The sequence below is a fragment of the Pipistrellus hanaki genome (assembly GCF_964339955.1).
Source record: "Pipistrellus hanaki genome assembly, chromosome: 11".
In the NCBI taxonomy this organism is placed as follows: domain Eukaryota; kingdom Metazoa; phylum Chordata; class Mammalia; order Chiroptera; family Vespertilionidae; genus Pipistrellus; species Pipistrellus hanaki.
Window position 1 is genome coordinate 13,272,476 of NC_140513.1, and position 21,737 is coordinate 13,294,212.

Below are 21,737 nucleotides of genomic sequence, written 5' to 3' on the forward strand. Positions count from 1 at the left end.
GATATTAGGCAAGTTACTCAACAGCTCAATGCAGAGTTTAATTTTGAAAAACCTACCTGAAAGGGATATTGCCATGGCTACATGATTAAGGCATGCAACTGGCCCATGACAAGTGTTCAATGAGAAGTACCTGTTATTATGGAGGTTTTATTGATGGAAGCGCCAATGAACAGGGATTTAATTCCCTTAATGTTTCCTGGATCTATTATATTACAAAACTGCATATACTCTTCTAGATGGAAAGTTGCCATCTCCTTTGATAAAGTGACGGAAGCTTGGCACCACTCTGTTCTAGATCTATGAATGGGATGCTAAGCAGATAGCAGGAATATGCCCATATTGACAGACATCTCAGATGGATTTTAAGGAACATTGTCAAAACAGACAATATCAGAATTAAGTATTAGAGTAAGTTGAAAAGTCATACCGGAATAATGTAAATGTTTGATAGTAGCCATCGTGCAGTGGCCAACAAAAGCAACCTTGTCGTTGAAAAATAGCCCTTGACCTTTGTAATTAGAGAAGAAACTGATCCAAGATCTTCCAATTCCAGAAAGAACATCATGTATTTTCCTATAGGCTTTTAACCACTTGTTACTCTATATCCATGTGCCTACTGGGACTCTTTTTTTTGCTTTGACACAGAGCCTTGTATATAGTAAGCAGGCAAGAAAACAACCAACATTTTATTCAGTTTCCCCTTTGTGCCAAACACTGAACTCAGCACTACTGGAGAAGAGATATAGGCATGATGCCTGCTGTCCATAAGGCCATGATCTAGCTGGGGACAGATTAACAAAAAGAAACACAATAGTGTACCACTAAGTGTTGTAAGAGATATAGTTAGTGGTTGATGGGGACAAAAACAGAAATGGAGAGGAAGGTTGAATGAACATGTGTCCTTTTCTTATTTAGGTGACATTCTGCAGACTTCGGACTCACCAGTGGTGTTTCATTCTGTTTAACGTTATCCTATTCCATGCCTTGTTTTTTGGGGCTGATTTTGTGGAAGAATACTTTCTGCATGCTTTGCCTTACGTAGATATGAAAGTTCTTGAAATTAAGGCTAGGGCAAGAAAATTGAACATGGAGCCCCTGAGAAGTAACCTTTCCAAATATTATGTCTTGAGCCAGTCGGAGGTGTGTAAAGGGAAGGATGTATTTTTGCTCTCTCTCATCTTCAGTAGCCCCAGAAATCGGACAAGACGGGACCTCATCAGAAAAACCTGGGGTAACATGACCAGTGTCCAAGGGCATCCCATCCTCACACTGTTTGCTTTGGGGATGCCTATTTTGGCAAGTACCCAGCAGGAGATAGACCAAGAGTCCTATACAAATAACGATATAATCGAAGGAATCTTTTTGGACAGTGCTGAGAACCAAACTCTAAAGATCATCACGATGACCCAGTGGGCTGTGACCTTCTGCTCTAATGCTTTGTTCATTCTCAAAGTTGATGAAGATGTGTTTGTCAATCTACTGAGCTTGATCAGTTACCTTCTCAATCTGAAAGCACACCTTGAAGATATCTATGTAGGAAGAGTTTCCACCAGGATATGCCCAATAGAGACCCTACTAGCCAAGAATTTGTCCCTCTTATCGAATACCCAGAAAAGTACTACCCGGATTACTGTAGTGGTGAGGCTTTTATTATGTCCCAAGACGTGGCTCGGATGATGTATATAGTTTTCAAAGAAGTACCCATTATGGTACCTGCTGATGTGTTTGTAGGGATTTGTGCCAAGCTTGTTGGCCTCATACCCATCCACAGTTCAAGGTTTTCTGGGAAAAGACACATCAGATACAACAGATGTTGCTATAAGTTCATCTTCACATCTTCAGAAACTACTGATGCCGAAGTGCCCTTGGCATGGAAGGAAATTAATGATGGGAAAGAATGTACACTGTTGGAAACTTACTCTGGGCTAATTTCCTGCAAGCTTCTGACATACCTTGACAGCTTTAAACGTTTTCATATTGGTACTGTAAAAAACAATGCCATGTATTCTGGGGATTAGGATTTCTTTTCCTTATACGTGTGTTCTTTTTAAATTAACCTCCAACCTTATTACAGAAAGTACCCCTCCTACTTTGTGCTTTATGTAGTTTTAATTGTACTCAGAAAGTTCCAAGTGTTTTTAGTGCCCTGATACTCTGTTATCATATTGAAATATCATTTTAAAGAATGTAAGCTGGTATAGCATGACTCTTTTCCAAATAAAACCTCTCGTCCAGAAAAGTTAGAACATTAAATTTAATTATAACCAAAAGTCTTGTTTCTTTACAACTAGTGAATTTTTAAAAATCTTATTCTTATAAAACTGTCATGATAGCAGAGGTGACTAATTTTTGAGAATACAGTTTAAGAAAACGCAAAATAAGGAATTTAACAACTGTTCATCTTGTCTACAAACAGGAAACATTTTAGTAATCTGGGTGGCAGATTATATTCAAAGTTTTAGCTACCTTGTATGGAGTAACTTAAACCTCACCAGTATGTAGACTTGGGCCTCTTTTTGGGAAACGATTTTCATTAAGTACTAATTAGATGATTTATAGATAGGATGTAACAAATTCATATTTTGTTATGTATATACTCTTTATTAGTTTCCTAGGGATGCCATAACAAAGCACCACAAATAGGGTGACATGAAACAACAGAAACTTACTCGCTTGGGGTTCTAGAGATGAGAAGTCCGAAATCAAGTTGTCAGCAGGGACATGCTCTCTCTGAAGCCTGTAGTGGAGAATCCTTCCTTGTCTCTTCTAGCTTTGGTGGTTGCCAGCAATCCTTGGCTTAGAGACGTATCACTTTAATCTCTGCCTCCATCTTCCCACGGCTGTCTCCTGTGTGGCTGTGACCTCATATATTTCCTCTGTATATGTTTGTATATGTTTCCAAACTTACCTTTTATTCTAAGGACATCAGTCATTGGATGAGGGCCCACCCTAATGATCTTGTCTTAATTTGACTATTGGGAGTTTGTTTCCCTTTCTCTGATCAACTCAATATTGACTTGATGAATTTGAAAAACTAGAAGCAAAACCCTCAACAAGACCCACCAATAAATAAAGTCTGGAGACCTTTCTGAATTAGCATGTTATCATTCCTCTCCCCACTCCTCCTCCCCCGCCCAAAAAAAACGCAAGAGTAAAATCCATTGATAAATATTTTTTAAAAAGCATCTAGAAAACTAGAAACATTCTTTAAAAGTTTATTTTTCAAAGGAAATATAGCAACAACAAAAAAAGAAAAAGATCTTTTCAAAGTATTTATTATTATAGAGAACATAATTTTGAGATCCCATTTGGCTTGTTTTTCAGAGAATATTTTTATCCAAAACTTTGTAAATAGAACCAAGAGAGAGCAAAGGATTAAAAAAAAAAAAAAAAAGATGGCAAAGAGAAACAATTTGGTTCTATTTTAGTTCAAGCAGATTTTACTTATTGATTTTAGAGAGAGGAAGGGAGAAACACTGATGGGTTGCCTCATGTATGCAACCCAACCAGTAATCGAACCTGCAACCTGGACTCAAACCCGAAACCTTTTGGTATACAGGACGACGCACCAACCAACTGAGCCACCTGGCCAGGGCTGAAGCAAACTTGAACAAAACTTCCATCTTCTTGTAAACAGTAAGACAGTCAAATGAATGTGAAAAATATCTGCTTCAATTATAAGCAAGTTTGTGCTCTCTTGGTTTCACACTGTACTTTATGTAGAAACACAACAAATGCTGGTGATAAAAATTAGGTTCAACACTCTATGATAATTCTGGAGGGAGAGAAGTCTCTGTTAATACAGAGAGTCAAATGGCTTAGGAGAAATTTTGGTCCAAAATTGATTTAGATTCTAGAAGAAATCACTCAGCTCCTTCCACTGCTGTTGTGGAAATAGGTTTCACGTAGTATGGACCTTCACTCACGTAAGTTCTGAGTCTCAAATAATTTGGGTTCCCAAAGATTTCTGCAACTGTCTTGGAATTGGCGAGTGCTTTTACCAGTTCATATTTGGCATCCTTTGAAGCTTTGTCATGCTCCGTGGATCGGTCCATCACATACTCTACAAAACCTGGACTGTTAAACATAAGTTTCTGAGCCCAGGGTTGGTTTGCAATGGCCTGGAATGAAAGGCAGAGAGAACACAATTCCTTTGAGTCTTAAGAAATTAAGTTTGTTAGTCGGTGGCACAATCTGTAGAAAAAACATTTGGCAACCTGAACCTTAAAAATGTTAATGTTTTGCCCAAGTAAATTCCCTCCTGGGAACCTACTTTAAGAAAATCTAAATGTTAAAAAAAGTCTTTGTATACAAAGATATTCATTATAGCCCTAGCCAGTTTTGCTCAGTGGATAGAGCATTGACCTGTGGGCTGAAGGGTCCTGGGTTTGATTCAGGTCAAGGGGGCATGTAGGAGGCAGCTGATCAATTATTCTCTTTCATCATTTATATTTCTATCACTCCCTTCCTCTCTGAAATCAATAAAGATATATATATATATATATTTTAATATATTTTATTGATTTTTTTACAGAGAGGAATTGAGAGGGATAGAGTTAGAAACATTGATGAGAGAGAGGCATCAATCAGCTGCCTCCTGTACACCCCCCATCGGGGATGTGCCCGCAACCAAGGCACATGCCCTTGACCGGAATCGAACCGGGGTCCCTTCAGTCCGCAGGCCAACGCTTTATCCACTAATCCAAATCGGTTTTGGCAATAAAGATATATTTTTAAAAAAGATATTCATTACAGTGTGACAGTTATAATATGAATGTCTAACAGTGAGGGGGTAAGTAAATTATAATACAAAAATGAAATAAACATTAAGAATAATATTTATTAAAAAATAAATAAATTGGTTATATGGTAAATGCTAGGACTACAAAGAAACATCAGGTATGGTTCCTATTCTCAACAAACTCTGTTTAACAGGTCAATAAATAAACATTTTCAACATCCTATATCAGTGGTCAGCAAACCGCGGCTCGTGAGCCATATGCGGCTCTTCCAAAAAATACCATGTGTGGGCATGCACATACAGTGTGATTGAAATTTCATGGCCCATGAGCATAAGTCGGTTTTCGGCCTGGATGAGTCTATTTTGAAGAAGTGGCGTTAGAACACTCAAGGGGCCAAAGAGCCGCATGTGGCTTGTGAGTCGCAATTTGCCAACTACTGACCTATATAAAAGGCTAATATTCGACCGAACAGCGAAACGACCAGTTGCTATGATGTGCACTGACCACCAGGGAGCAGATGCTCAACACAGGAACTGCCCCCTGGTGGTCAGTGCATCCCCTGAGTGCTGCTCAGCCAGAAGCCAGGCTCAAGGCTGGTGAGCACAGTGGTGGTGGCTGGAGCCTCTCTCACCTCCAAAGCAGTCAGACATCCCCTGAGGGCTTCCAGACTGTAAGAGGGCACAGGCTGGGCTAAGGGACCCTCCCCCCTCCGAGTGCATGGATTTCATGCACCGGGCCACTAGTAATGTAATAAATAGAACGCAGAGGTATAATCCCAAAAAACCCCACCAAAAAAATCAATATTTGCTGAATGTGCCCAGCTGGTATGGCTTAGTGATTAAGCGCTGACCAGGAGGTCATGGTTCAATTAGGCTCAAACCCTTGTAGGGGCTGAGCCAGAGGCAGCTGACCAATGAGTCTTTCATTATTGGTGTTTCAATCTCTCTCTCCCTCTCCTTTCCTTTCTGAAATCAACAAAAATATGTTTTAAAAGTTTTTGCTGAATGAATAAATACATGCAAAATACAAGAGCCAACATTTATTAACTCAACCTTGTGGGTTTGAACAAAGCTCACTAAAGAGATACCTGATCAGTCCTTGAAGTGTGAGTAAGATGTTAACAAGCAAAGTCAGGGAAGAATGTTTAAAGCAGAGGGCACATGAAGGCCCAGAGAAATGAAGCAAGCAGTTTGGTATCACTAGAGCATTAAGGGCCAGAAAGGGAAGGGCCAGAAATAAGGCTCATGAAGGAGACTGGTTAGGACAATAAGGGCTTACTTGATGGTAGATAAGGAATCTGGAATTAATTCTGTGAACTCATAGTACTCTGTGCTCTGCCACAGCATCTAATACCATTTACTGAAACTGTATGTACACTCACCTGTCTCCCTCATTAGTCTATAGTAACAGCAGAGGCCAGAAACTACTATGCACTTGTGTATCCTGGAACATGGCACAGTGCCTGGCTCAGTGAAAGCACTCATGTGTTGAACTGACAGAGTCCCAGAGGACCTGTGGGAAAGAAGGGGTTGCCTACCGTGAACACTTTTAAGGCACCACAGTGGAGTTCAGGGAAGGGTTGGTTACTGATGCTACGGAAGAGCTCCAGAGGGTCCCGATATAAAGAAGAGAACCAGGATTCTGTCATTCTCAGGAGGTCATCAGTCTGCTGCTCAGGCTACAGGACAGAAAAGAAAAATCGCAAGACATTTGGAAGTCAGGAAACATAGCACTCTGTCAGTAATCTGCTGTGTGATCTCTGCCAAGTCTAGAGCACTTTTCCCCAAACTCATCCCAGATTTTATCAGGTTTTAAAAAAACATATTTTATTGATTTTATTACAGAGAGGAAAGGAGAGGGATAGAGTTAGAAACACTGATAAGAGAGAAATATCGATCAGCTGCCTCCTGCACAACCCCCACTAAGGATGCGCCCGCAACCAAGGTACATGTCCCTGACTGGAATAGAATCCGGGACCTCTCAGTCCACAGGCCGACACTCTATCCACTGAGCCAAACCATTTAGGGCCTTTATCAAGTTTTTTAATGAGGTTGATTAAGCAATATCTAGGGTCTGATCCAGTTCCAATACTCTATGATTCCACATGTCACTAATCATGAATGAATGATGGTTACACTCTTTTACTAAGAGTAAGAAAGATGGCATTTATCTGATCAACATTTATATTAATTAACCAGTATTATGTTAACTCGTACAGACTTATTCTCCCAACACATCCCACTATGTTTCAATAATTTCCCACTCTACTTACTGGTAAATAAAGAAGAGATGAAACCGCATCCAAACACCTAATTCTGAGTTCTGTTGAGGCATTCTTTGCTTGATATCCTATCCGCTTCAGTAAGTGTTCAAATCGAGTTCCTTTGAGAGATGAGATAGTTTTTATTGTCATAAAATACAAATAAAATGAAATAATTTACCATTTTAACTATTTTTAGGCATATAGCTCAGTGTCATTAAGCACATTCACATTGTTGTACATCCATCACTACCATCCATCTCCTGAACTTTTTCATTATTTCAAATTAAAAGTTGTACTAATTATAATAAATATTAACTCCCCATTCCCTAATGTCCCCATTCCCTGGTGACCACAATTCTACTTTCTATCTCTGCATATTTGACAACTTTAGGTAGTGTATAAGCGCAATTATACAGTATTTATCCTTTTGTGTCTGGCTTATTTCACTCACATGTCTTCAAGGTTTTTCTTTGTAGCATGTATGAGATTTTCATTCATTCATAAGTCTGATTAATATTCCATTGTATGTACACACCATACTTTATCCTTTCATCCATCAACGAACATGAGTAATTTCTACCCTTTTTGGCTATTGTAAATAATAGCTAATAATGAACACAGATATACAAATATCTATTTGAGCCTGTTTTCAATTATTTTGGAATTGCTGGATCATATGGTAATTCCATGTTTAATTTTTTGAGGAACCACTACAGTTTTCCCCAATGGCCACACCACTTACATTCCCACTATATATATATATATATAAGGGTAAAATACTAATAACATAAAATTTTCACATCCTTGTCAACAGTTATTTTTTTAAATAATAGCTATCTTACGTGAAGGAAGATTTTTTAAAGTGTGCTTTGCTTTCAAATACTATGACCTCTACCAACCTAAACCAATATAAAAATAAACATGTAGTCAGAGACCAAGTGAGACGCCTACAACAAACATTCATATGCAATACAGCATATATGAGTCAAAGTGTGGAGGATTAGGAATCAAAGGATGTGGATTGGAGTAGCAGCTGCCACACAGTCTGTATGATCTTAGAAAATTATCTTAACTTCTCTGAGTTTCAACTACCTTATCTATAAAATGAGAATGACAACAGTATGTTCTTTGAAGGATTGTAAAAGGGTTCTATGTCACAGGAAAATGCACTTAGAAAAGTACATATAACAAGGATACTAATTGTGATACACAACGGTTTATTATTTTAAACATACACTTCATACAAGGGTTTTAACAGTGCCACCAAATTAATTTTTTGGTGCCAAATTCAGTGCTTTCAAGATATGCAAGGATGTTCGATAAAGTACCACATTTTAAAAAATGGGTTTATTGATTTCAGAGAGAGAGAGGAAGGGAAGGAAAGAGAGAGAAACATTGATCTGAGAGATCAATGGCTGACTACTGGGGATCAAGCCAGAAACCCAGGCATGTTCCTGACCAGGAATTGAGCAAGTGACCTTTTGGTGCATGGGACAACACTCTTCCAACTGAACTACACTGTCCAGGACAAAAGCATCACTCTTAACATAACATCTTGTAATAATTTTTCCCCAGTCCTTGACATTACACATATAAAAATGTGGCTTTTCATTAAATATTCATAATAACCCTGAAAAGTAGTTGTTATACCCTTTTTTAAAAATTAGGAAAATGAAATACTTTTATTTTTATTTTTATTTTTTTATTTTTTTAAAAATCAATCTTTATTGTTCATATTATTACAAAGGTTCCTTATTTCTTCCCCCCTCCACCAGGTTCCCACCCCACCCTCTGCCCTTTCCCCACCTCCCATTGTCCTCATTCATAGGTGCAGTTTATGTTCAGTCTCTTCCCGCATCCACCACTCCCCTTTTCCCAGAGAATTGTCAGTCCACTCCCCTCCCATATCTCTGATTTTATTATAATCAACAGTTAATATTGTTCATCAGTTTTTTTAATTTCCTTTTTTCTGTTGTTGTTTTTTTTTATTAATAAACTTTTATATTTTTAAGAATAAATTTTAAAATCTAATAATTTTAAACCACTTACAGATCAACACCCCGGAAAATGAAATACTTTAAACAATAAAGATTTGGGAGGGAAAAAAAACACACAAGGAAAACGAATAGTGAAGTAAATATAAATAAAAAAGCTAAGACAGTGAAAGAACCCAGTTCTTTCTGCTCCAGCCCATCATCTTTTTACCATGAATACTATTTAAGGAAGATGTAGCAGGAAAGAGTGCTTGTTCCAGCTAAGCTCTAAAAAAATATTCACTAATAATTATGAGACTTTTTAGGAATGAGTTCAAGGTTGTGGTAAAAGACTGCCCAATATAAAAATAGTTTTAACAATGCAATTAATGTGCCAGCCAGCAAACTTATATATTGAAGCCTTGTCAAAAATTAAGATATCTCTGGCCTGGCTGGTATAGATCAGTTAGTTGAGCATCACTCCCTGTACTGAGAAGTCACCAGTTTGATTCATGGTCAGGGCACATGCCCAAATATGCAAGAGGCAGCCAATTGATGTTTCTCTCTCCCTCTCTTCTTCTCTCTTTAAAATAAATAAAGACATATTAAATGAAAACTTAAAGAAAGCCAAAACAAGTCATACCAACCTGTCTTCTGTAAAACCTGTTTTCCTTCAATATTGGACCCCAGAATTCCAATTGTGTCCACTGCTACGCCAGTCATGGTGGGGTCCTGACTTTCTGTCATTTCAAAGACTTTTTCCACAAAAACTGGAAAACGCTCGCAGATCTGTTGAGGACTATCCATGATGGCCAAGTTCCCAAAAAACTTCACAAATCCTAGAGATATTTACAAAAAAATATATTTTAATAGGGGAAGAAGATAGCATAAACTGCAGGTCCTATGTTTTCACAAGGACAGTGATAAACTACAAGCCAGAAAAAGAAAGGCTTCTTAGTCCTATGTTGTCTTGAAATCAGACAGACCTTAAGGAAATACTGGAGGACCTAAAAAGAGTGGTCCCCAGAGTGTTAATGGAGCTGGGTTCAAAAAGCAAGAGGGAGAACAAAGAACAACAATCAGTGGATACAAATCATAGGAAGGTAAGTTTGGCGACATTATTAGGAAGAAATTTTAAAGGATACTTTCTTCAATGAAGTAATCTAGGCTATCTAATGAAGGAGTAAATCTCCAATTTCTGAAAATGCTCAAGAAGAACTAATCAATCATGTCCTTGAACAGAATAGCTGGGAATAGTTCCTATATTAGCTAAAGATTACAACTCAAAGATTTGGTGAATCTGTGAATATACTGTAAATACCACTTAGTATTTTAATTTATGTTTCTTTTGGCTGAACTGCACAGGAAACAATCCTAATGATCTAAACAGTAGTATTTCCAGAAAATCAGAATCAATAGTGCATGGCTCCCTGAGCAATAGATTCTACCTCATTAAGAGGCTATGAGTCAGGTATCATCTCAAGGGAATAAGCTCTAAAGATGATAAGCTCTGACAGCGATAATTCAGAAACAAAACATGCACATCATTTCTACAGGCATCAGTATTTCTCACCTGGTAAATAGAAGTTAGAGAAAGGGTCCGAATCTGCCCCAATAATCATATTAGATATCTGATCAATCACTCCTTCTTGAGCAAGGTACTGTCGTCCATGATGAGTATATGCCATTGAAGTCACCATTTCTATACAGGTGGCTCTGAAATGCCAAGATTTAGCATATGATTAGCATGGTTTACGAATTGTTTTCATGTAGGTTATCTTATTTAATTCTTCCCACGAAATCTGAAAGGTCAATAATCCTGGCTCTACTTTTCACGTGAGGGTATAGGATGAGTAGGATGAGAAAATTTCAGAGACTTGTCCAGGATCACATCTTTTCTTTTTTTTTTTTTTTTTTCCAGAGAGGAAGGGAGAGGGAGAAAGAGCTAGAAACATCAATGAGAGAGAAACATCGACCAGCCGCCTCCTGAATACCTCCCACAGGGGATGTGCCCACAACCCCGGTACATGCCTTTGACCGGAACCGAACCCGGGACCCTTCAGTCCGCAGGTCGATGCTCCATCCACTGAGCCAAACTGGTTTCAGCCAGGATCACATCTTTATTACAAGGTACAGTTTAGACTTAAATCTTGACTTTCTGACTTAAGGTGCACTTATTATTTCAACTATAATAAAGCTACTTCCTAAGAGATTGAAAAAAAAAACCAAAACACCACAACTTTTGTTTTATCTTGATATGTCAAACATATACAAAAGCACAGAGAACAGAACTGTAAGACCCCGGGTAACCATAATCCTGATTATATTGAGATATAGTGGCAACCATACTTTGGTAAAAACTGCCGTTTGAATTTTAACCCTGCTAAGTGTGGCTGTTACATCTGATTAAAACACTGGGTACTTACCTCAGCTTCCAGGTGAAGACCTGGAGGCTAAGGCAATTTTCCCTTGCCTGGACCAGGACCACAGGAGATTAATTCCCACTGACTCAGTAGCTTCAGGGATAGAAACTGTAGATAACCTTTAGAGACTAACCGCTGAGCTCTGCTTCTGTGTTATCGGCTATCGCAAGATAGGGCCACATTCCAATGTCCAGCAGGATGTGACTGGGAACCAACCCTGCGGGCTGTCCCCAGTCTTTAGAATTTAGTCTTCAGGATTTAGAATTTAAAACAAAGGAAAATTCCTATGGTTTGAATCTTTAAAAGGGACTGCCTACCCCTGAAACGGTGCATGTGAAGACCACCTGCGTGTGGTGCTCTCGCGGCTGTCCTGGCCAGTTCAATAAATCCTTGCCTGCTTTTTAAAAATTAATTAATCAGTCTCCGGTGGTCTTATTTTGAACCCAGGGTTCGACCCCACAACATTTGGAGATACCCGAAAGAGAGGAGAGAGGGACCCCCCCAGTAGGGGCAGGAGGCTCTCCCTCACACGAGAGGAGGGACACCCCCCCCCCCCCCCCCGGAAGGGGCAGGAGGCTCTCCCTCCAGCAGGAGAGAGGGACCCCTCAGGAGGGGCAGGAGGCTCTCCCTCCTCTCGGGGACTTTAGCCGGAGACAGAAGCCGCAAGGATTTATTGAAAAAGGGAAGACTTGTCTCAGGAGGTAAGGCGCCCAGGTTGAGATCTCAAAAGGGTAAGAGTCCTTGGAGGGCTGGACGTGGCTTAACCTCCAGGCTCTGGCCAGAGGACACGACGGTGTCCTTGGCTCGGGAGGACACTATGGTGTGTGTCCTCGGCTCTAGGTGTCCGGACGGGTTGTCTTGTGTTTGTGTCAGGCCTATTTGTTTTGTGTTTTGGTCTCTGTCAAAATGTTCAAGGTTTGTTTATGTCTCCGTGCTCCCCTCTACAAGGTTTTTTGAAAAATTTCCAGGACTTCAAGAAATGGGCGGACAAATACAGCTGATGTTAATGCTTTTGATTTAACCACTCTTTTTCCCAGGTCAACGCCGGTCTGAACGCCGGTCTGTAGGATAACTTTCCCCTCACAGTTCCTAGAGTATTAGTCTTATTTCCTTTGTCCAACATGAGTGCCATTTCTGTTTTGCTGAAACATTGTAATGTTACTTGTTTACTGAAAGGGTATAAGTACAGACATTTGTTTGATATTTTGTTTGTGTGCTTGGGTATAAATTATTTGTTCATATAAGTGTGAAAAAGAAAAAAAAAAGAGAAAGAAAGAAACCTTTAATTTGTTTAAAGCTGAGTGCTTTAACGGCTAGCAAACTGCCCCGAGTGGCCACTGGGATTCCTTTTTCCCAGGGGTGCTGTGCTTTCTGTCAGAGGGGAATCAGCCATCTAACAAGATTTATATGCTTATTAATTTGGAGGTACGAAGTTGTAACAATTATGGCCCAAAAAGGTTAAAAGCAGAGACCAAATTCTAAAATTAACTATTTACAAGAAGGAAGCTTGAGCTGGCAAAGTCACCAAGTCTGCCCAGCAAACTAAAACAAAAACACCTAAATGAATCTTATTTTTGCCGCCACCCAGTCTTGATCAGTGGTGGAGGAACGGTCTCAGAACTGTTTGTTTCAATTGACCATTTAAGTTTAATGTAATTAATGATTACAGTACATTGTAAAATCTTTAAAAGGAAAATATTTTGTGGGCCGCTTGGTCTTTGTGTGTGTGTCAACTCTTAAGTTATAATTTTAAAATCAGTAAGACCTTTTCAGAAAGGTCAGGGAGTCTGATTGCAGTATAGAGGTCACCGGTTCCGCCCATGCCACCTGCATCCGCAGGACGCAAGCGATTTTTCCAGAGGACTGCCAGGTGAAAATGCCTCGCCTGGGTGGGAGCACCTTCACCACCTGGGACCCTCGTGCTCCCTGCCTCTGCCAACCTGGTGTCTATTCCCAGGGTTCGACCCCACAACAATATAGTTATCAAGAATTTGGCTGAAACCAGTTTGGCTCAGTGGATAGAGCGTCAGCCTAAAGGGGCCTAGGTTCGATTCCGGTCAAAGGCACATGCCGGAGTTGCGGGATCAATCCTTAGTAGGGGGCTTACAGGAAGCAACCGATCCATAATTCTCTCTCATCATTAATGTTTCCATCTCTTTCCCTCTCTGAAATCAATAAAAATATATATATTTTTTAAAGTAGCTGTAGCCGAGACCGGTTTGGCTCAATGGATAGAGCGTCGGCTTGGGGACTGAAGGGACCCAGGTTCGATTCCGGTCAAGGGCATGTACCTTGGCTGCGGGCATATCCCCAGTACAGGGTGTGCAAGAGGCAGCTGATTGATGACTCTCTCTCATCGATGTTTCTAGCTCTCTCTCTCTCTCCCTTCCTCTCTGTACAAAATCAATTAAAAAAAAAAAAAAAAAAAAAAAAAGTAGCTGTATTCTCATATGGGGCTACATACTAAGTTCCAGTATGTTGTTACAATATCACTTGAGCAATTTTCTAAAGGCCTTTTCTTCAGAATATGCTTTGTCATGAGACTGCAAGCTAGGCACAAGCTCCAAGAGGGAAGGGAAGTCCCAGGTTTGTTTTCTGGCCCTCCAAAGGAGGACATGGTGCTCTGAGAACTCTCTCAGCCAACATACCTGACCAGCACATCCTCTCCAGTCAGCTCTCTGAGGAGCTGGGTTATCAGCCCACTGGTGGAACAGTAGTTTAGAGATTCTGGTGACACAGAAGAGATCTCCACAATTAGCTGAAAGAAGAGAAAAACAGAAAGGGTTAAAACAACCCCAAATTTGTTAAATCTCCTTTTATGATACATGCAGGAGTAGGCACTTTATAAGAAATTTTTAAAAAATCTATTATATATATTTATCTCCACAAGTAGGAAAATTTCACTGAACAAATAAGAAATTACTTTGGGCCCCGGCCAGGCGGCCCAGTTGTTTGGAGCATCATTTCATACACCAAAAAGTTGCAGGTCTGGCCGAAACCGGTTTGGCTCAATGGATAGAGCGTCGGCCTGGGGACTGAAAGGTCCCGGGTTCGATTCAGGTCAAGGGCATGTACCTTGGTTGCAGGCATATCCCCAGTAGGGGGTGTGCAGGAGGCAGCTGATCGATGACTCTCTCTCATCGATGTTTCTAACTCACTATCTCTCTCCCTTCCTCTCTGTACAAAATCAATAAAATATATTAAAAAAAAAAAAAAAAAGTTGCAGGTTTGATTCCTAGTCAAGGCACACACTTAGGTTGCCGGTTCAATTCCCAGTTGGGGCACGTATGAGAGGCAATCGATAACACTCCATTACATGTGGGTGTATCTGCACTTTTTACGAAAGAAATTATCAAGGTACAAAAGCCGAATCAGCAACAATAAAAAGAATGCAAGAATAACTCATTCTTGCCGAAACCGATTTGGCTCAGTGATAGAGAGTCGGCCTGCAGACTGAAAGGTCCCGGGTTCTATTCTGGTCAAGGGCATGTACCTTGGTTGCAGGCATATCCCCAGTAGGGGGTGTACAAGAGGCAGCTGGTCGATGATTCTCTCTCATCGATGTTTCTGACTCTCTATCCCTCTCCCTCTCTGTGAAAAATCAATAAAATATATTTAAATAAATAAATAAATAACTCATTCTTTCATGCATGCATTCCGTCAGTCATTCACTTACTCATTTATCAAGTATGTTCTAAGGGCTTACTAGAGGATTTCAAGCAGAGAAATGACAAAAACAGATTTTATTTTTTGTTTTTTAAATCCTCACCTGGGAATATGTTTATTGATTTAATAAGAAGAAACATTGATTGGTTGGCTCCCATACATGTCCTGACGGGGCATTAAACCACAACAAAGGTATGTGCCCTGACCAGGAATTGAATCCACAACCTCTTGGTTAAAAGATCATGCCGATTACATGTTAAGATAGAGTAGTAGTGACAAAAATGGATAAGAGCAACCAGTTTGGATGCAGTTAAAGTAGTTCAGGTGAGAGATCAGTAGCTTAGACTTGGGTGCTAGTGGCTTTATCAAGGAAGACAAATGCTTGGGTTTAAGAAAAACTGACACAGCATGATGATTGAATGGATATGTGGCCAGGAGAACAAAGCCTCTTAGAGAATGAGCTAGAGGTCTAATAGCCAACCACATGGACTATGAGACAGAGCCAGTTTGTTGTTGCTGTTTTTTTTATTAAGGGCATGAAGTGGTTAGAAAAGATCAGGAGTTTGGTTTCAACATGAATGTGAGGGGCCCAGAATATGTCCAAGGAGATAATAAACAGTTGGACATGAAGATCTGAGCTCAAAAGAAAGGTAGGTCTGGGTTGGAGGGTTACATATGAAAGTCATCACCATTACTGGTGGGCACTGAAATCACAGGATGACTAATATTGCCAAAAAATGAATACAGATTACAAGGAGACGAGAGTTTGGGATTCTGCCTTCACAAACCCCAACAATTAATAGCTCAATAAAGGATAACAAGCCAGGAGACTTAGAAGAAACAGCTAGAGAGGCAGAAAGAAAATCAGTATCAAGGCATGCTAGTAAGCTCTGAAGAGGGAATTAGATTATAGAGGATTTGTTTTAAATATACAGCTTATTAATTGTGTGGCCTTGGGCCAATTACTCCATTAATAGTGAGGTTAATAATAGTAGTATATAGGGATTATTGTGAGAACCAAGACAATACATGTGAGGATTTAGCACAGTGCTCAGTAGAAAGCTGGTGTAAATGGGAAGCATTTCTTCTTACTACTACTATTATTACAACTAAGTTTTTCAAAGTCTAGTTTCAATGGTATCTCTTCTACCATAGTAGATAAAGCAGTATACATATTTTTATGATTGTCTCACATACTAGGTGGAGAGTTCTCCAGTAACTAATATATGGCCTAACACGGACTATATACTCAATAAATGCATGTTAAATGACCCATCTTGCCTTCCAAGGTAACCCTTCCTGCATTCTGAATCGTAGGCATCAGAAAGTGAGATTTCCAACTTACCTCATAGACCCTATATCGAACAATGTCATTTGTTTTCATTACAGTTTTCAAATCATCCAGCAGATTGCTTTCAAATAAAGCCTCCAGTCCAGCTTGGGTGAGTGATATTCTTGACAGGGATTTAATGGCCTTATAAGGAAAGAAAATGTCCCTTAATTCATAAAAACACAAAATAGTAATATCTACTGCACAGGACTGATGTGAAAATTAGAGTATGGAATGCACCCTGTCCCATGAGCATTCACTATGTTTTAGCTATTACTATTTGTAATTGGAAAAGATGCACAGCATTCTCAACAGAAAATAATTATGTAAATTTTGCTTCTTAGGAAGTAACCCCATATAAACCCTATGGCAGATAACTTAGATATGTGTACTATAGAAAATAGAAGGCATTTACTTGTACTTATTTGACACCATCTATATGAAGCTGCAATTATACAATTATCCCTTCTAACCGTCCACCTCTCAATCCAGAAAGTCTTTCTTTGTCGTTTAAGACACAGATACCTCTGCATGTTTAAGTGGATTGTTGCAGCTGACTCACCGCTTTAGCTACAGATAGATTCTCTCCACCAATACAATAAATGATTTGTTTTAGTAATTCAGGATTATTTAGAACCTCAGTAACCGCATCAGAATTTTCAACAATTCTTCCAACCTGAAAGAAAAAAACAATCAGAAATACTCTTCCAAGGTAGGGCAACAAGTGAACATATGACGGTCAAATAACCTTAGTGTGCAGTTATTTTAAGAGTTACTGATTACAACTATAAGACAAGTCATTAAAAATTCCAAATAACCCAAATGCATTAAAGAAAAAAAAATGTTGAGACATCTCAGTGAGTAAAAGCAATAAAAATCCTAGTTCTATTTATTTTTAGCTAAACTGAAATCCTGGGAAAATTAAATAACTTCTCTGGGCCTAATTTCTTACCTGTAAAGTGAGAACACAATACTTAAGTACAGGATAGTAATGAAGATTAAATGAGACTAAGTAGGTAAAGGACATACTACAGTGTCTGGCACATAAATGACAAACTGATACTTTTCCCAATTTGTTGAATAAACACTTTAGAGGAGAAAAGAAAAAACAATAATTGAATACCTACTGGATAAACTAACTGCTCAGATCCTAACATTCTCAGCAACAGTTCTTCACCCAAATAGCGGCATGTTTTGATTGCCAGAGTGATAATTGTTTTAATTTGTTGGTTTAGTAACCTTTACATCAGAACTTTGTTTATGCCAGTATCATGACTTAGCATGGCAATCTTTTTTCTCTAGTCTAGAGGATCCTCTAAGCAAGGAAAGAAATGCTTTCTTTACCTTGGTAGCTCTAACAGCATACGGTACAGTGCCTGGCATGTAAAAGTAACTCAGTATTTGATAAATGAATACTGCCGATGGTACTTAGAACTTCTTACTTTAACTTGTATCTCCCTGGTCACAGTTATGTACACTCGAATAGACTAGACACACCCTAGGGACAGTGAAAGATCATGTTTTCTTCATCTCCCTGCACAGAATCTCGCCCAGAGCAGGTGATCACTAAGGGTTGGTTCCCTTGTTATGTGTGCTAGCAAGAGTTCATACCTGGGATAGAGTGAGGATTTTTACGGAATCATTGGGGTGAGTCAGCCCCCTCTGCAGGTCAACCCTGAAGTTCCGAGCCACGTGAACTGGCTCCAGAGCCTGGAGCAATCTCTCCAGAATGGATACACACAAAGTGGTCTGTTCCCTAAAGGAGACACCATAGACCTCATTAGTTCGTGTCCTTTCAAGTAGAAAGGAATCTAATAATATCTGACACCTGGCTCATCGAGGATCTCCACATACACTTCTCTTCAAAACATCGGCTTCTACTTTAACATTAAATGTTTAATATTAAACATTTGCCAAGTACCTATTATGTGCCATGCCTGTGCTGGGGCTGCAAAGAATGATAAGATATATTCTATAACCACAAGGAGCTCAGTCTAATGGGAGATACAGAAAAAAAGGCAACTATAATCATGGTTGATAAACACTAGCTTAATGCTGGAAGCTGTGGGAACTCAATAAAGAACAAAGGGTACAGGGTATACCTGAGCACATTTTTAAGTTACCCAAGAGAAGAAAAGAAAGGTAAAGGGCATAGTAGCACATGAAAAGGCACAGAGTGTTATGCATTCAAGGAACCACAAGTAACTTGGCATGACTGGGATGAGAACGGGAGAGAAGTGGGAAGAAGGTAAAAGGAAGAAGATGAATGTCAAGAAATGAAATTTTTAAAAATGCACAGCAATCAGATTTTGATTGTGTTTTTTTTTTCTTTTTTTTTTCTGTCCTGCTATGGGATTTCACCTTTTCCCAGACAGCAATGGCAAGTCAAGATGTGATTTTAAAGCAGAATTAACATGATTAGATCGGACTTCTAGAAATCACTCGGTCAGTGTTAAGAGATAGAATTTTCAGTTATAAGTTTATGGTGAGGTGATGAAAGAGTGGAAGAGGTTCAAGAGCTATTAAAGAAGTAAATTAATCAGAATTTGATGGCTACCAGCTGTACATTCAGAAGGTATTTCAAGAACAACTTCTCTTTGTCTCTTAATAGGCAGTAAAAGCAACTGAGCTAATAGGAAACACACTATTAAATTGGTATGATCTTGCTAAAAGGCCATTAAGCAATAAATATACTTTAAAAATGAACATATCCCCAAGATCACTGAAAACATGCTCACACAAAAATTTGTACACGAATATTCAAACGCCCATCAATTAAATGCATAAATGTGTTCTATCCACACAAAGGAATATTCCCACAAAAAGGAATGAAGTACTGAAGCATGCTACAACATGAACCTTGAAAATACAGTAAGTGAAAGAAGCCAGACACAGAGACTTCTATTTGACAATGATTCCATTTACATGCAATATCCGGAATAGACAAATTCAGAGACAGAAAGCAGATCACAGGCTGCCAGAACCTGGAGAGTAGCTGAAGGGGGGCAGAGACCGCTAATGGGTTTCTTTTCCTCAAAAAAAAAAATAAATAAAAAATAAAAAAAAGCAGTCCTACGTAGGTAGCTCAATTGGTTAGAGTGCAGTCCCCATATACTGAGGTTGCAGGTTTGATCTCCAGTTAGGAGAATCAACCAATGAATGCATAAATAAGTAGAACAACAAATCAATGCTTCTCTCTCCAAAAACCAATCAATAAAAAAAAATTGCAATTGTACATACCATAAAATTTATTTATTTATTTTTTTTACCATCTTTTTAATTGATTTCATAAAGTAGGAGAGAGAACTATCAATGATGAGAGAATCATTGATGGACTGCCTCTCGCACGCCTCCTACTGGGCGTGTATCCTGAGAATCAAACTGTGAGCTGGTTCATGAGTCAGTAGTGTGACCAGGCCCATTTTAATCTTTTTTTTTTTCTTTTTAAAATGTTATCCTTATTATTGAAAGTATTACAGATGCCCCCTTTGTTTCTCCATGGACCCTCCCCACCCCATTCATAGGCCTTCACCACACTATTGTCTGTGTCCATGGGCTATGCATATATGCATATCATTTAACCCCCGCCCCCCCAATCCTCTGAAATTCCTGTTTCCATGTTTTAAGCATTTTATATGTACACTGAGTGCTGTGGCATTAAGTACATCCACAGTGTTGTGCAGTCATCACCGGGATCAAACTCCAGAACGTTTTCATCTCCCATTGAAACTGAAACTGCGTCCATTCAACACGAACGCCCCGTTTTTCCCTTTCCCTCAGCCCCTGGCGACCATCATTCTACTTTCTCTATGAATGTGACTTCTCTAGGTACCTCACATAAGTGGGATCATACAATATTTTCAAGTAGAAACATTTTGGATCACAAATATTTTTTAACTCTTCTAGATTATGAAATAGAAAGTATATCTGCGTGTTAAATTACTGGATCAAACGGTATATGAATCTAAAATGTGGATGGATTTAGCAAAATTGCTAGGATAGGACTCCCTCTGAGGAGAAAGAAAAGTCAAGCACTTGTGCACTCGAGTGTGGAGTCCTCCCTGCAGGTGGGCCACCTGGCTTCCCCGCCCCCAACGCCTACTTCCAGGATGAAGGCAGTGAGGCCAGGAGATGGTCAGGGGAGCAGCTCAGGGGCTGGACTTGTACCCCAATTCTTGCCTCTCAGCCTCGGGTCCTTCCCCCTCTGAAACTTCAGCTTTTTAAAAACCTTTATTTGCGACTGGGTAAAGCCCTTCCTCCATCCCACCCGCTCCCGTCTCCACACTTGGCGGAGCCTCCCTCCCCGCCTGCTCCCACCCCCACGCCGCTCAAGCAGCGGGGTGCTCTCACCGATGGTTCTGGCTGAGCAGGGAGAAAAGTGGACTAAGGCGCAGCTCCGCCACGTGCTCGCGGAGCTCGCTGAGCGGCACCGCCTGCAGCACCGACTGGAGCGCGCGGAGCTCCTCCAGCGGCGCCTCCAGCCGCGACACATCCCGCAGCAGCGCCAGCGCCTGGGCCGCCATCACGCCTCCTCGGGCAGGAAGGTGCCGGCTCGGCCGCCTGCCAGGCTCCTGGCTCCCGGCTCCCGGCGGGCTTCTCCGAGTCTCGCGAGATCTGACGGAAGTAGCCTCCCTGTGACTGCAGTAGCCAGGAGGAGCTGGCGGACCGCGCAAGGTCCCGTAATGCCAGGCCTCGCGAGATGTGGTTCCGTTAGAGCCAAGCCAATGGTCGTTCGTGGTTGCGGGGTCCCTGAGCGGCGTCCTCTCAGGCGCTGCTCCTCCATTGGCCGTGCAGTCATTCCCGGCGGCTTTCCCATTTCCCACGGAGCGCCAAGGCTCCACAGATGATGCCTGGCAAGCGGAGTAGAGGGCATAAGGACTCACTGAAGGTTAAGCCGCATCCCGGCTCCCAAATCACGCTCTCGGCTATGGCCCGGACAGGCGTGGTAGTGGTCCTGCGACCTGGGCAGAGCGGAGGCAATGGGCATCCTCATCCCGGGTTAGACATGTATCCAGAGGAGGCGGAGAGCCATACCTCTGGAAGACATGGTGAAAAATCTCCAGAAGTTGAAAGAAGGCGTCACGCCGACGTGGGGCGCTTTTGGGCGTGAGTCAACGATGCTCACTACTGAGAAAAACTAGAAGGCCATCACGTTTTGCCCTTCTCTACTGAACTCCCCAGGATGTAAACATCAAGAAGATGGAGACCGAGTTAACCTTTTGGGTCAAGGACGGGATCAGATGGTAGAGGGTGGGGAGGAGGGGGAGAGAGACAGTTCTGAAGCTGAAGGCCATCTGTAGCCATCCCAAATGCATTACAAGTGTCTGGTGGAAACCACTA

General features: G+C 40.5%; 2 protein-coding genes across 3 annotated transcripts; one reads left to right on the plus strand and one right to left on the minus strand.

The window, feature by feature from the left end:
- Positions 1-1,029: 1,029 nt before the first annotated feature.
- B3GALT9 (beta-1,3-galactosyltransferase 9) lies at positions 1,030-2,018 on the plus strand (the record flags this gene model as incomplete). The annotated part of the gene is given in 2 exon segments (XM_084898933.1): positions 1,030-1,543; positions 1,546-2,018. Coding segments are annotated over 2 exon segments (972 nt in total). The 5' UTR covers positions 1,030-1,044.
- Positions 2,019-3,199: 1,181 nt separating this feature from the next.
- On the minus strand, positions 3,200-20,999 carry PSMD5 (proteasome 26S subunit, non-ATPase 5). 2 transcript variants are annotated; one of them, XM_084899177.1, is made up of 10 exons: positions 20,748-20,986; positions 18,009-18,153; positions 16,960-17,073; positions 16,413-16,541; positions 14,050-14,159; positions 10,552-10,694; positions 9,626-9,817; positions 7,015-7,124; positions 6,280-6,420; positions 3,200-4,121 (listed from the first exon to the last, which is right to left on the minus strand). In XM_084899177.1, the coding sequence occupies exons 1-10, from the start codon at positions 20,918-20,920 to the stop codon at positions 3,864-3,866; spliced, it is 1,515 nt and encodes a 504-aa protein (XP_084755303.1). In that variant the 5' UTR covers positions 20,921-20,986; the 3' UTR covers positions 3,200-3,863. The 2 variants fall into 2 exon arrangements, with proteins under 2 accessions (XP_084755303.1, XP_084755304.1); XM_084899178.1 differs by lacking the exon at positions 18,009-18,153 and having other exon boundaries at positions 20,748-20,999.
- Positions 21,000-21,737: the final 738 nt, after the last annotated feature.